Genomic DNA, 15,424 nt, shown 5'->3' on the forward strand with positions numbered 1-15,424 from the left:
TTGCCACGTTTCAAAATTATGGCCATAGAGGAAAACAAGCACACTTTTATGAGAGTGGCATTTGATTACTAATTTAGCGACACTTTTTCTTGCCATGCTGATGAAAACAGGCACGCTTTTAAAGCGTGGCTAGTTTGTCTTCATACGGTCACATTTTTAAAGCGTGGTGATATCCTCTAATAATTGGTTACCCTAAAAAAGCGTAGCGATAGAGTTCCCACCAATTTTTTCCAAAGCCTTTATTTTTTTCCAGGTTAAACACTTTAAACCTAAACCTCTAAGCGATAACCCTTCATAATTACCTAGCCATAAAACACACCCTACCCAACCCTCTCCACCCAATTGCAGACCCTTCACTGTCGATGAGGACCCTCGCCACCCTGTTGTGCTCTCTCCCAGCCCTTCATCTTCATCACTACTGAGAACCCTTGCACCCAGCCCTCTCTCCGAGCCCTCTGTCGCACCGTCTCTATCGCACCCTCTCTGTCGCAACCCTCGCACCCTCGCACCCTCAACGCATGCCTCCTCCTCAGATTCGTAACCTTGCACCCTCTCTCGCAACCTTCCATCAGTGCTGCGCCATCGGTACTACTCTGTCAGTGCTGCTCCGTCTGCGTGTCCTCCCTTAATCAGCACTGTCTATCGCTGCCTATCTCTCACTCAGCCGTCAACCCTTGAGATTTCTTTCATTTCTTTATTTATACTCTGTCACTACCATTGTTATTGCTCACCATGTGTTTGATTAAATGTGTGTGAGCAATACATTGCAGATTTAGACTACTAAAAATGTCACTAAGTTAGATACTTGTTCTTGATAATTAACGACCTAGATTTAGATTGTTCTTGTGAGCAATCGCTTAGTTTGCATCTTCACATACTTATTTGGAACATGGCATCTTCTAATTAATTCTTATTCTTTTGTTTTTAGGATCTTATATAATTTTTTCTGAACAACTTTATTATGTTTATTTTTAGGAAAATATATTTGAATGGAAATTTGCCATTAGGGGCCTCGTGATACTGTATTTGAGGGTGGTATTTATCATGGGCGGATTCATTTGCTCGTAGAATAACAATTCAAACCTCCTTCGTTGGTGCTTTTGACAGTCAAATCTTACTTAACACTACAAGGTAAGTATTTCTTCACTCTGTTTCTTTGTTCCTGTGATAAGGGCTATGAATTTGTTACTGTGTTCCAGATATAAAAATAGAAGTTTAAATATTGACACATTAATTTGGGAATATGTTAGAATCTAATTTTTACTAAAAAAAAATTGAGAGAATTGGCTTGTTGTGAATCCATTCCTGTGAATCTGTTCTTGTATGTGTTGCTTCCTATTTTGTTGTGTTTTATCAAGTCTAATTGAGAGAATTGTAGATTGTGTATTATCAAGTTTAATTGTGCTTACTTCCTATTTTGTTGTGTATTATTAAGGTATTTGTTTATTTATCTAATCTAATATACTTAATTTAATATTTTGCTTTGCTTCGCTCTTGTCTATGAATATTTGCTTCAATTATGTTTTAAGTTTGAAGTTTGAACATCAAATAGAATTAATATTGTTTTAAACTCCAGATTAACATGTGGTCCGGTAGGATGTTATATATGCTTTTCTTACAGAAAAAAACTTTAAAGCTAATAAATGGATTACATAATACATAGAGATTTGAGGAAGATAACTTTTTTTCTTTGTTTCCATGTTTCCATTAATTATATATATAAAGGTAAAAGCTTAAGGCTGCCAAGGCAAATTTCTCTAATTAACTTCTATGCTTCAAAACTTTTTCATAGTGAAATATTCAATGGATAGATGAATTTTATTGGTTCTTAACTTAGAAGAAAGGAGTGAAAGTTGAGTATGTATTAATAATTAGTAATATACATGAATTTTTCTATATGTCTAAACTTAAACTGAGTCTTGAATGACAAATCAGTGAGTGAGGGATGTTTTTGGAAAATATTAGAAGCTACATATTAGTAATTAGTATTTATAAGTTTATCTTTTTATTTCAGGCTTTTGGTAATTGTCTATTCATTGCTGCTGCTACTGCCACTGCCACCTCTCTTAGTTCGCTTTTGCAGCGGTATTGCTGCTACAGTACAGATTTATTTTCTGCTCTGCGGTGCTAGTTGATTATCTTAATTTTAGTCTACATTTCACTTGAATTAATTTTCAAAAAGACGAGCTATGTTAATCCTAGTTGCTGCTGTCCAACTTTAATCAATGAACAGAACTAAACATTTTTCAAAATTTATTTTGTGTTTGCTTGCATGCTTTAAGTTTACTTCCTAAACTGAATCTTGTGTTTGCTTGTTTGGTAAATCTTGATGTCATGCTTATTCATGCAAAAATTGTTAGAAAATTGATTGATTTGTAACATAATTGATAACTTTGATCATCTTGAGAAATAAAGAAATATGATTCTGATGAGATTATTACAATTTGTTCTCTTGAAGCAGCTGCTCGCTGGTAGTTTTGCCCCCTTGCATAGATTACATGGTTTTGAAAATTTAGGTGAGACTATCAAGGTATCATAATTTTTTTTTAAATAATATATCATTTTTTATGGAATGTTTAATGTGATCAATATTCATGTATTTTCTTTGTTTTGTACAATTAACTTTGAGAAATATCGAATGAGTTCATGATGAATTGGGATGGTCTATGAACAAAAGATAAAGAGAGTGTACTAGTTCTCGTTGCTACAAATAGGCCCTTTGATCTTGATGAGGCTGTTATTAGGAGGCTTCCAAGAAGGTAAATATACTATTTTCTAATTCCTAACTTCAGCCATTGGCTCAAATTTTCAATGGCTATTGATCCTTGAGCTTTACTTCAGTTCAGATATGTGTGCTTGGTTCTAAAAGCTTGTTTTCTTGTTTATTATTAGATATTTTGTATTGATTTGAGACTAGTTGCTTTCTAATCTTTCTCACATGTTATTCTTGTCTTTTGTATGAAAAAAATGAACCGGGCATATTTGATGCTATTCTTCATGGACGCATTGATTTTTCATCGCATCATTGGCCTTCCATATCGAGCAGTGCCATAGATCTGGTCAAGATGTTACATGCTGATGCCAAGGAATCGCTTTCAGTAGTTGAAGTCCTTAGTAAGTTAGTAAATTTGTATTATGTCAAAAGTGGTTATATTTTATATGTAATTGTATTGCACTATTGTTTATGAAGACCAACTGGCTATGTGTTATCTACTGCATAAATCTCTAGTCTTATCTTTGAGATCCAATCTGTTAGAAGGATAACAAAATCAGCGAAGACTAAAAAATGGGCATGAAATAGATTTAATTGTGACACAGGGACTTTGCTATATAAAGGTAAGCTTGACATGAAACATGCTAAAATTGATACACAGGTAAACGCTCTATTTGTGGCATTGCAAGCAACATAGTTCTAGCCTTCTTTTATATTGAGAAAAGCTTAAGATTTTTATTTTGATTCATTATGGTTGTTTGCTATCATTGCAGTCAATGCAATGTTTATATTCCATTTGTCAATGTTTTATGTGATTTTAATGCATACTTTTATATTGCTGGCATGAATTTTTTTTACGTTAATTCAGTTAATGAAATAATTTAATGAGATGAGATGGAAATTTTTATTTGTTCACTTTGCTATTAGAAAAATGTACCTATATTTTTTATTTGAGAACCCAATGTATGAAATTGAAATATGCCTTTAGCCTCTAGTATTTGAATTCTGATGCTATACTAAGTCTTGAGAGTTAATGTTAATATGTTCAAGTCAGAGGTGGCTAGCTATGGGAGACTGATGTCTACACATATGATTTAGATCTTATTGCTGGTATGTATTATTATAAAAAGGGGCTACTAGTTTTAATTACTAAGTGACAAATTTGACATACTATAAATTAGTACTGGATTTGGAATTTGTTGTATAGTTCTCATGCATACAGGTTACTATCGCCCAACAGCTTCTCTACCTCCGCAAGCTATACAAGAGTTGTGTGCAACCATTCGCGTGCTACAAATTAGTCCGGATGTTGTTTAAGAATTAGATTAGATTTTTTTCTAATATAGAATTGTAATTTTTTTAAATGTTTATTTTGGAAGTTGAATTTATTTTTTCTTAAATATTTCATTCATATTTTATTATGTACATAATTCATATAAATCAATGGAAGATTAATTGTTTCGTATTTTATTTTATTTGAAAGATTAACTTATTAATATTTTTATTTTATTTTTTCTTTTTTCTTTTTTTTCTTGAAAAATATTAGGCCATGTTTTTGAAGTGTAACGTCAAGTTTTCACCTTTTGGCATGCTTTAAAAGTGTCGCTGTATATCCATCTTTCGGCACGCTTTAAAAACATGGTTGTAACTTGTATGTCTATTTTTTGGCATGTTTTAAAAGCGTGTCTATAGGGTTATACATACAGCCACGCTTTTAAGCGTGCGAATAGATAAAAGCATGGCAAAAAGTAAAGGCTACCAATAGATCAAGAAAAGCGTGGCAATAGATCAACCAGCATGCTATCGGATGTGACCCTTTCAAAAGTGTGTCGTAGCTCAAAAAGTGTGGCGAAAAGCTATCAACATGCTTTTTCGCACTTTTTGGCACGCTTTCACAGTGTGACAAAAGACTTATTTTCTTGTAGTGCTCCTTGGTTCTTTTCCTATCCATCCAAAATACATTACATGAATATATATTTGAGAATGGCTTCTTGAGAATATGCTTTTTAAAAATAACAAAACTAAAAACTTGTTGTATAATGCTAACCATCTTGTTAATCAAATTGACAAAGATTACCGAGATAACTTTGAGTTCTTTCTTGAATTAAAGGGTTTTAGCACAAGAGGCAAAAGAAATACAATCATACCGAAAGTCGATTGAGGTGATTAATTTAAAAAGAGGGAAAAAAGGACATCAAAGTGTCAAAGTGAAATAAAATCGAGAATTTGATAATGTAAAAAGCCAAAAGGCTACACAGGGCAAGCATTAAATAACAAAAAAAAAGAGAGAACAAACAAGAAAAAAAGGCATAATCATCAAGAAAATAAGAAAAAGTTAGTGAAAGTTTTGTACAAATTTATACTCTTAGGAAGCATCTCAAGGATTCAAGATAGTTAGACCTTTTTGGTATACTATTATTCTACATTTTTTTCATTTTTATTCAAAAATGTATGTAAATATTATTGTAATTACAGATATATTTTTCATCCACATGACTATAATCTATATTAATTCAGTCAATCAAAAATAGAATTACAATTAAAATGAATAAGCCAAGACTTACTTGCATTGCAGTTGAAACAGATCTTGCAAAATATGATGCATTGATGGAGTTAAACCCCAAAATGATCTCTGAGATTGGCGTCGTGCACTAAAATCGTTCCTGAGATTTCAATTGCACCAATTATGTCCTTGAGATTGAGAAAAGTGCACCATATTAGTCCCTGACTCATTTTCTATTAACGACGTGATGACATGGCTTGATGACTTGGACTGTAAGTGACACGTGTCACTCCATGATTTTAGCCACGTGTAATGATATGATGATGTGGTGAGCAGTGACACGTGACATGCTGATGTGGATGGTTGTGCCACGTGTCACAATGTCATTTGGCCACGTGTCTATTTGTTCCACATGTCGCAACAGTATTCATCCGCGTGTCGTTCATTATGTCATTATTGTAGATGCACCAAATTAGTCCCTCACTTTGCAATAAGTGACTCATTTTAGTCCCTGAAATTGAATGTCATGGACCAAACTAGTTCCTTCACCAATTTTTTCTGATTTTTTTTAAAATTTAAAATTTTTCAATATCTTGGATGCTCTAATTTCATTTCTATTTTTTCATATATCGTTTAAATATAATTGCTTTCATAAAAAGTTTTAAGATTTTAGTTTTAATTATATAATTTTTTTAATAATTTAACATTGGTAAATTTTGTAATATATAAGTATGTTATTATAAAAAAATAATTATATGATTGATTAGACACATTTTTTTCATCAAAAAACATGTGTTTTTAACAAGAAATCAATAATTAAAAAACATCTTTTTTTATTCTTATGAAATACATGTTTTTGTTATGTATAAATGAGCTAGATTGAAGGCACTTCAAGCACTCTCACTATCATCTCCAACAGGGGCGAAGCTTCTCATATTGTAGGGGAGGCAGTGGCCCCCCCAAAAAAATTTTGTTTACAAGAATAATAAAAAGTTAAAGAGTGGCCCCCCTAAAAAAAAAGTAGGCCTCCCCCCTTTGAAAAATATATGCTGTACAGAATTCTACTCAAAAAATGGTTTAGAAAGTAGTGTATTAGTTGGGCTATGAATAGTGGGTCATAACTTAATTAAAAAAAAAGCCCCAATCCATATTAAAAGTGAAGAATCTGAAAAGGCAATAACAAAAAGTCAACAAATCACTTTTTCCATTCTTCCCTCTTCTTTCAATTAAAAAACAAAATATCACTCTATATTTCCATTATCATTACAACTTAAAAGAAAGCAAGTAGTCTTTGGTCTTCCATTATCATCTTTCATTCTTCTTTCTTTTGTAAGTTATTTATTTTATTTGTTTTTATGAATAATTTATATATTTATTTATTTATTTATTTATTTATCTAGTTTATAATATTATAATAATAATTTAGGTTTTTGAATCATGCAATTATAATGTTATCCTTGTATTGTTTTTAATTTTTTTCTCATTATTAACTGTTTGTGATAGTGATATTATTGATTTGCAAAAAATAAAATAAATTGAGTTTAGTTAAGTTGCATAATGTTTATCTTGTTATCTATGTAAATTCTTAATTGTAGGAATTTAGTTGAATCATGACCAAGATGAAAACAATAGATACTTTCTTCAAAAACACTAGCCAGAAGAGTGAAAATGTTTCTAATGTTGTTACATCAACACCAACCTCTTCAATACTTGAGGCATCAAACATGAACACTTTAGCTCCTCAACAAGATAGTTCAAAGTCAAAGCGCCCACGACTTAATCCTGAACAAATGGAAGTATGTCATTTGGTAAGAGATCCAGGAATTCGACCAATGATTTGGAAGTTTCATCCAAGTAAAAGAGATGAAATTTGTCGAGCTTATCTTAAAGCTGGACCAAATCAACCAATACTTGATAAGTATCCTTTCTCAAGCGATACAAGTCATCATTGTCGTTTTCAAGCTTCTTGGTTTGAATTATATCCTTCATGGTTAGAGTATTCTATTAAAGATGATGCTGTATATTATTTACCATGCTACCTATTTGCTATGGAATCTTCAATCAATACAGGTTCAAATGCTTTCATTGAAAACGGCTTCAGGAATTGGAAGAAGGTAAATAGTGGAAAAGATTGTCCTCTTTTGAATCACATTGGCAAAGGCCCCAATTCGTTCCATCATAGGGCAACGAAATCATGTGATGATTTGATGAAGCAATCACAACATGTTGATACACTTATGAAATGACAAACATCAGAGGAAATTGGGAATAATCGACGTAGACTTAGAGCATCTATTGATTGTATTAGATGGTTGACTTCTCAAGGTTGTGCTTATAGAGGCCATGATGAAAGCTCAAGTTCAGATAATTGAGGTAACTTTATTGAATTGTTAAAGTTTTTGGGTTCTTACAATAGTAGTGTTCAGAAGCTTGTTTTGGAAAATGCTCCTAGATTTGCTAAATATACTTCAAGTGATGTTCAAAAAGAAATTCTACATGTTACAATGGTAAGAAACTCAATTAGAAAGGATATTGGATATGCCAAATTTTGTATTATCATTGATGAAGCTCGTGATGAATCTAAAAAAGAGCAAATAGCTATTGTTTTGAAATTTGTTGATGTGGATGGTTTTGTTCGTGAACGCTTCTTTGATCTTGTACATGTTAGTGATACTAGTTTCTTGACTTTGAAAAAAGAGTTAGTGTCTGTGCTTTCTATTTATAATCTCCAAATTGAAAATATTCGAGGTCAGAGGTATGATGGTGCTAGCAATATGAGAGGGAAATGGAATGGTTTACAAGCTTTATTTCTCAATGATTGCCGACAAGCATATTATGTCCATTGTTTTGCTCATAGATTGCAGTTAGCACTAGTGGCTTCTTCAAGGGAAGTACTTCAAATTCATGAGTTTTTCACACAATTGACTGCTATTGTCAATATTGTTTGTGCATCTTGCAAATGACATGATCAACTACAAGAAGCTCAAGAAATTGAAAATGCAAAATTGATTGCCAATGATGAGCTAAAAATAGGTCAAGGTGCAAATCAAATGGGCACTTTACAAAGAGCTGGAGATACAAGATGGAGTTCTCATTCATTCTGTTTGTAGCTTGATAAGAATGTTTGCAGCTACTCAAACCGTTCTTAATAACATTATTGATGATGGTATAACTTTTTCTCAAAGAGATGAGGCTTATGGTGTCAACAAAGTGCTATCCTCGTTTGAATTTGTTTTTTCGTTACATTTGATGAAGGAAATTATGGGGATTACTAATATTTTGTGCCAAGCATTACAACAAAAATCTCAAGATATTTTGAATGCAATGCATGTTGTTTCTACATCAAAACTGCTTCTTCAAAAATTGAGGGATAATGGTTGGTGCAATTTATTTGAGATTATTAAGAAGTTTTGTGAGAAACGTGAAATTGACATCCCTGATATGAGTACACAATGAGGTCGATCTCGTTAACCAAAGATAATAATCGAGCATCATTATCGAGTTAATGTGCTTTTGGCAGCAATTGACTCTCAAATTCAAGAGTTAAATAGTAGATTCAATGAGGAAACCATGGAGCTTTTGACTTTAAGTACTTCTTTGGACCCTAAAGACAATTTTAAGTTGTTTAATATTCAAAATATATGCAAGTTAGCTGAAAAGTTTTATCCTTCAGATTTTTCTGATCATGAAATGATTCTCTTGAATGCTTAATTGCAATATTATGCATTTGATATACCTAATCATCTAAAAGATGTTGGGACACTTTCTGAGTTATGTCAAAGATTGAAGGAAACAGGAAAATCAAGAACTTATCACTTGGTTGATAGACTGATTCGCAATGTCTAGAATCTTCCAGTATCTACAGCAACAACAGAAAGAGCTTTCTCAGCAATGAAAATTGTTAAAACAAGAATTCGATTAAAATGGCAGACGAATTTCTTGCAGATAATTTAGTCATTTACATTGAGAAAGAAATTGCAGCTACTTTTAGTACAGATTCAATAATAGATGACTTTGAATCAAGAAAAAAACATGTCGAGCTCAATTGTCTATGTAAGTTGTAAATTTTAATTTATTTCAGTTCTAATAATATTGTTACTAATTTTTTTATTGCATAAATTATGGTTGTGATTTAAATTATTTACATGAAGGTTGAAGCATAATACATTTTTTTAATAATTTTGCAGGAAACGTCTAAAGAAGAATTGAATAGTAGTTGAAGATTCTAAAAACAAGTATGTAACAACTTATATTTACAATATTTGAAATTAGTTTTGAGATATTTGTGTTTAATTATGTTAATATACAATATGTTCAGTTATCTTATAAAAAATAAATTTTAAGTTTTAGTTGTTATTTTTAATTAAAATTATATATAGAGTTACTTTTAACTTTTTTTGTTAAAATAAAAAGCTAAAAAGAATATTGGCCCCCCTAATAAATATTGTCTAGCTTCGCCCCTGATCTCCAATCTCTGCAGTCTAGACGAAAGAGGTCAAAGATGGTAATGAGAAAAGCTTGAAATGCCTTCATGTCAACTCCAAAACGGAGGTTAGGGGTATCTGCAAGAGAAAAAATATTTTATAAAATCACTAAAAGAAGTTGGAGATGGTAATGAAGGTGCTTGAAATGCCTTCACAGCTTCATGTCAACTCCAAGTCGGCGGTTAGGGTATTCGCAAGAGAAAACATATTTTATAAAAGTACTTTTATTTGATTAACATGTGAAAAAATAGAATTGAAATTAATGCATTCAAAAATATTGAGAATTTTGAATTTATAGAAAAAAATGAGAAAAAACTAGTGAAAGGACTAGTTTGGTGCACGACATTCAATTTCAGGGACTAAAATGAGTCACTTAATGCAAAGTGAGGGACTAATTTGGTGCATCTACAATGATGACATAATGGACGACACGTGGACGAATACTATTGCGACATGTGGCACAAATGGACACGTGGCCAAATAACATTGTGACACGTGGCACAACCATCCAAATTAGCATGCCATGTGTCACTGGTCACCATATCATCATATCATTACATGTGGCCAAATCATAGAGTGACACGTGTCACTTTCAGTCCACATCATCAAGCCATGTCATCACGTCATTAATGGAAAATGGGTCAGGGACTAATATGGTGCACTTTTGTTAATCTCAGGGATGTAATTAGTATAATTAGAATCTCAGGAATGATTTTAGTGCACGAAACCAATCTCAGGGACCCTTTTGGGTTTAACTCTGCACTGATGATCTGTGAAAATATATCGCATTTGGATTAAAATCAAGGTTCTAAAAACCGATTTGGATCGGACGGTTGAACTGATCGAACTGTGAACCGTTACAAAAAATGGATCAGTCAAATGCTGAAACCACCTATTTTGAAAACTGCCATTAAACCGTCGAACTGGCTAGGAACCGATCGGTTGAACCAAACCATGACCCGACCGGTTTTTTTTCAATAGAAGTAAACATCATCGTTTATATTGGTGCTGAGCCCTAACTCCACTACTCCAGCCCAACCCTAACCAAACTCCAAATTCTAGAACACGCCCTATGCCTCTCTCTCAAACTCAGTCCAGAGCTCCTCTCATCGAGCTCCTGGTCCTCCCTCACTTCCGTCCAGCCACCGCTTGCTACCGCCACCATCGGAACTTCCAACTTCAAAGAGCCACTGCTTGCTCCCTCACTTCCCCCTCCATTGCGTAGCAGCCATTGCAACCTTCCTTCCCTCTATTGCGCAGCCACCGTGCGAACGTGGAAGCCTCTTTCGCGCAGCCACGGTCCCACCAACGCTAGCTCTGTTCCACCACAGCCACTGTTCCGTTCGAAGCCCGTTCGAAGGTGCTCCTTGTCTCAGTGTCTCCCTCTTGCGTGCTCTTTTCAAGTCTTCTAACTTCTAGGTAATTGTTTTTAACTATAATTGAATAATTTTTTGTTATTGTGAAATTCTGTGAACTGTGAATTATGAATTGTGAACTGTAATTTTTCATTTTTCTGTGAACTGTGAACTGTGATTTTTTTTATTTTTCTGTAAACTGTGCACTTTGTTGAATAATTATGAATAATTATTCTTAGTTAAGCTGTGAACTTTGTTGTTGTTATTTGTTATTGCGTTGAACAATTATTGAATAATTTCTACTGTTTTGTTATGAATAATTATTTTTTTGGACTTATGTTCTATGTTATTTATGAATTTGTTTACTTAATTGATAATGCTGAACCCTTACTTTTATCTGCGTGTATGAAGTGAATTTATGAATTTTGGATCTTCATAGGTTTTGTTTTCCCTGCATATATGGAGCTTTAGGACTGAAGTGAGAGTTTAGTTGATTCTTTGTTAAATTGTTTCCTCTTCTTTTAAAATCTTTTTTGTTTTTGTTGAAATTTCATGTTCCCTGTACATTTATGAAGCTGAATGCAGTTATTCTGAGGGCAATGTTTATTGTATTGCTTAGTTGTTGCTATAGGTGTTTACAAACAATATAGGAAAAAAAGTATGATCCCGTGATTACCAAAATGCAAAGAAGGTGAGAACTGGACCAAGGTAACCTTTAAGCCACACTTCAAAAAGTTCAAGATGACAGAGCTTGAAGATGTGATATTTTTTATGAAAAAATGGGCGGTTGACATGGCTGGCTGCCTTGGAAAGTCTATCAAGGTTGAACTCAACAGCAAGGCGACTAAACTGAAATCCTTCCACAATTAAGCCGATCTCTACTTGAAATCTGCAAAGAAATCCAAACCAGCACCCCTTCCTAAGTTTGTCTCTCTTTATTGAAGTTTGGTTTTGGGGGAATTATCTAATATTCTTGAGAAATTTTTTGTACTAATTAATTTTCATGTTTGTTGTTATTAGGAGATTTGCCAAAATTGGTGATAGATGGGAGATTTGTGAGAGTCTAAGTGATGGGTTGTTTCAACAGGTAATTTACAAAGCAGAATTATAAGTACCTTAAGGAGAGGTAATTGTTGTGGGTAACTGTTGACTGTTGAGGTAATTATAAGTACCTTAAGGAGAGGTAATTGATGTTAGATTGGTTGTTTTTGTTATTTGACTTTTGAGTTTGTTTGAATGAGATCATAACATTGTGGTTATGTAGTACTTTTAATTTAGATGATATTTTAAAGTTTATATTAGACTATAATTATATTCTGACGTATTTATTTGAATTTTATTTATTATTTTATTATAAAATGATTTTTTCCGGTTGAATTACGGTCGGATCGGTCAAACTAATAAACTAATAAATTAATAACTAAAATGGTTCAATGACCGGTTTGGTTTTCAAAACCTTGATTAAAATAGATTTGAAAACATAAACTGAAGCCCATGTGAAATGAGCTACGAAGGTGATGAAAGCTACATTAATGTGTTGTTGCAGCGTGTGTTGTGTATAAGGATATATGTGGTGTAATGCAAAATGAGCAAAGATCATTCGATCTTGAAATCCAAGGACCACTAATCTACATCTTTTACATAATTATGAGTACTTTTCTAATTTTAATGTAATTATTTTTATATTTCCATAGTTATATCCTATTTTCTCATCTCTTTCACATCTTCTAAATCTTTCTCTTTTTCACTATTTCTCACTATGTCCACATTGTTACACCGCCATCACCATAAACACGACATACAAAAAAAAAGAAAAAAATAGAGAAGGAAAAATATGTATTCACACTACTAGCTACTGCGCCAATAATGCCAATATCATCATCAATACAACACATACACACAATAAACAAAGAGAGACAAAAAAAAGAAAGAAGCAGAGAGGAAAAATAACAAAAAAAAAATAAAAGAATAAATTACTGACGAAAGAAGAGTTGTCAGACCGCTTATGCTAAAAATGAAACTAGAGAAAAACAAGTGAGAAAGATAGAAAAGCAAAGAAGAATGAACGAAAAAGTTAAAGGGAAGAAGGCTGTGACGACAAGGAAAGCTTTGCCCATCATGCATACACTTCTGATATCCTTTTCCATTACGCGTATGCTCTACCTTTTTCACCGGAGCAGTCAACAGCGAGAAAGACTAAGCAATGACAAGATGAGATGAAGGTGAAAAAGAGTAGATTTGACAGTAATGAGGCTAGTGGCAAGAAGAAGTGAGAAAGGCATTGAGATAAGGGATAGATCTGAGTAAGTGAGGTGGCGACAGCAAAAGTGGTAAAAAATTGAGAATGAAAAAAGTGAGGACAAGGGTTGATTTTAATTTTAGTTTTAGTTCTGATTTTGATTTTAAAAGGGATTCATTCTGATTAGAAAAAAGAAGATTGAAGTTGAAGATAATACAATAGAAATAATTTAAAAATTTAAAAAATTAATAGAATTAGCTTCAATTTTAATAATTAATATTTTTATCAAATAATATTTATTTTTTATAAATACATTATTAGTTTAAATTTTTTAATTAATTTTATCTGTGATCAAATATTACATGATCAAAAAATGACTATTTACTCATTATAAAATCTGATGAGAACTCTATATACTAGAACAATCGTATCAACTTTATTATTGGTGCAAATCAAATATACATTCATTGAAACTTATAGCACAATTCACATGAGTTAAGCCTCAAATTAGTCCTTGGACTTCTATTCGATCCTCAAAGTGATCCCTGAAATTAATAATTCCTCAAATTCGTCCCCAAAATTGCACTCCGGGACTCATAGTAGTCCCTGAGACATTTTCCATTCTTCAGAACCTTAAAATGACGTCGTTTTGAACAAAAAAAAATAGAAAAAAGGCGTAGCGTAGACCCCTCCAATTCGAACCAAAAAAAAAAAAGAAAAAAGAAAAAAAAAAGTGTAGTGTATAACAAACCCCCCTCCCCCTTTCTTCCAATTCCCAATCTGTTCTATCCCCATCCCATCCACAACCTTCCCTGATACGTGGTCAGGAGGACATTTTCGTCATCTTAGAGATAAGGAACGGAATGATAATCTTATCATATTCAATGATCTGAATTCTAGAAGAATTGTGCCATGCCAGTCTTGGACATCAAGAAGAGCAAGAGTCAGTCTCAAAAACAGTGGTGCTGAAAGGGCAACAATTCATAAGGCCCATTGGGCTTTGACAAGAGAACAAAAAGGCCAATAAAGCTTTTTAAATTCAATGGGAGGCATAATTTTTATTAATTTTCAAATTTTTAGTAATTTATTTTTAATTTATTTTGCTGTTAGAGTTTGTTGGAAGATTTGAATTACTTCTAATTTGCTTAGCAGTATTTTTAGGAATTTTAAATTTAAATCAAATCTGATATAATCTAATAAGATCAAATCTGATTTAAATTAGTTATCATATCTTAAGATTTTAAAAATTTAAATCAAATCTGATCTAATTCAATAAGATCAAATCTGATTTAAATTAGTTATCTTATTTTTAGGAGATTTAAATTAAGTTATCTTATCTTATCTTTTAGTTAGTTTGTTAGGGGCCTATTTAAACACCTTTGGTGAGACAATTTACATAACTTTGATGAATAAAATTTCCTTAGTGCTTTATGCACGTTTTTATTGTGTGATTAAGTGAGGTGACTGATTGGCTTCACTTGTTGCATGGAGAAGATTGAGTAATTCAATTTTCATCCCTCTGATCTAGGTTGTCAAGGACAGGTTCTTTGAAGGTCTAGTAGGGAAAATCCTTCCAGTGACCTAGGTTGCTAAGAACAGGTTTCTTAATGGTCTAGCAGAAAAACCTTTATCTATCTTTTATGTTTTCGCTGTGTCTTTGGGTATGCCCTTTATTGAATAATCCTTATCTATTGTGATATAACCCCTAATCCCCAATTAAATTCTCATCATCTGGTATCAGTTACAGATCGTAGGTAAATTCTTATTTATCTACATGATCCATGGGTCTTTGTTTAATCTTTGTTTTTTTCTCTTTAATTTCTGCAAATTTACCTTAGAGTCCCCAAAAAAAGACCAAAAAACAAAAAGAGTCACAAAAAAATTATTACGTATTACGATAGTGATGATGAAGGAAGCTCATATACGAAAAAGGGTTCTCAGTTGCAAATCCCTGCATTCAAAGGGAGGAATGATCCTAAAGCATATTTAAGATGGGAAAGGAAGGTAGATGATGACAAGTCATCTTAGGCTAGTTTTACAAGCCTTTTTCATTAGTTTTTACTTGGTTTTCATGTATTCTTAGGCAATAAGTAAGTGTTTGGATGAGAAATTCATGCTTATATTGATTCA

General features: G+C 32.6%; 1 protein-coding gene across 1 annotated transcript; it reads left to right on the forward strand.

Moving 5' to 3' along the window:
* The first annotated feature begins 6,826 nt into the window (after positions 1-6,826).
* LOC107465593 (uncharacterized) lies at positions 6,827-8,672 on the forward strand. Its single transcript, XM_016084569.1, has 3 exons — positions 6,827-7,330; positions 7,613-8,158; positions 8,250-8,672. The coding sequence occupies exons 1-3, from the start codon at positions 6,827-6,829 to the stop codon at positions 8,670-8,672; spliced, it is 1,473 nt and encodes a 490-aa protein (XP_015940055.1).
* Positions 8,673-15,424: the final 6,752 nt, after the last annotated feature.

Source organism: Arachis duranensis, chromosome 9 (assembly GCF_000817695.3).
Source record: "Arachis duranensis cultivar V14167 chromosome 9, aradu.V14167.gnm2.J7QH, whole genome shotgun sequence".
Lineage (NCBI taxonomy): Eukaryota > Viridiplantae > Streptophyta > Magnoliopsida > Fabales > Fabaceae > Arachis > Arachis duranensis.

Coding starts and splice junctions, on each gene's coding strand:
- LOC107465593 (XM_016084569.1), top strand. CDS start 6,827: ATGACCAAGATGAAAACAATAGATACTTTCTTCAAAAACACTAGCCAG. Junction 7,331..7,612: donor GCTTCAGGAATTGGAAGAAG/GTAAATAGTGGA, acceptor GAATTGTTAAAG/TTTTTGGGTTCTTACAATAG. Junction 8,159..8,249: donor TGACTGCTATTGTCAATATT/GTTTGTGCATCT, acceptor AGCTAAAAATAG/GTCAAGGTGCAAATCAAATG.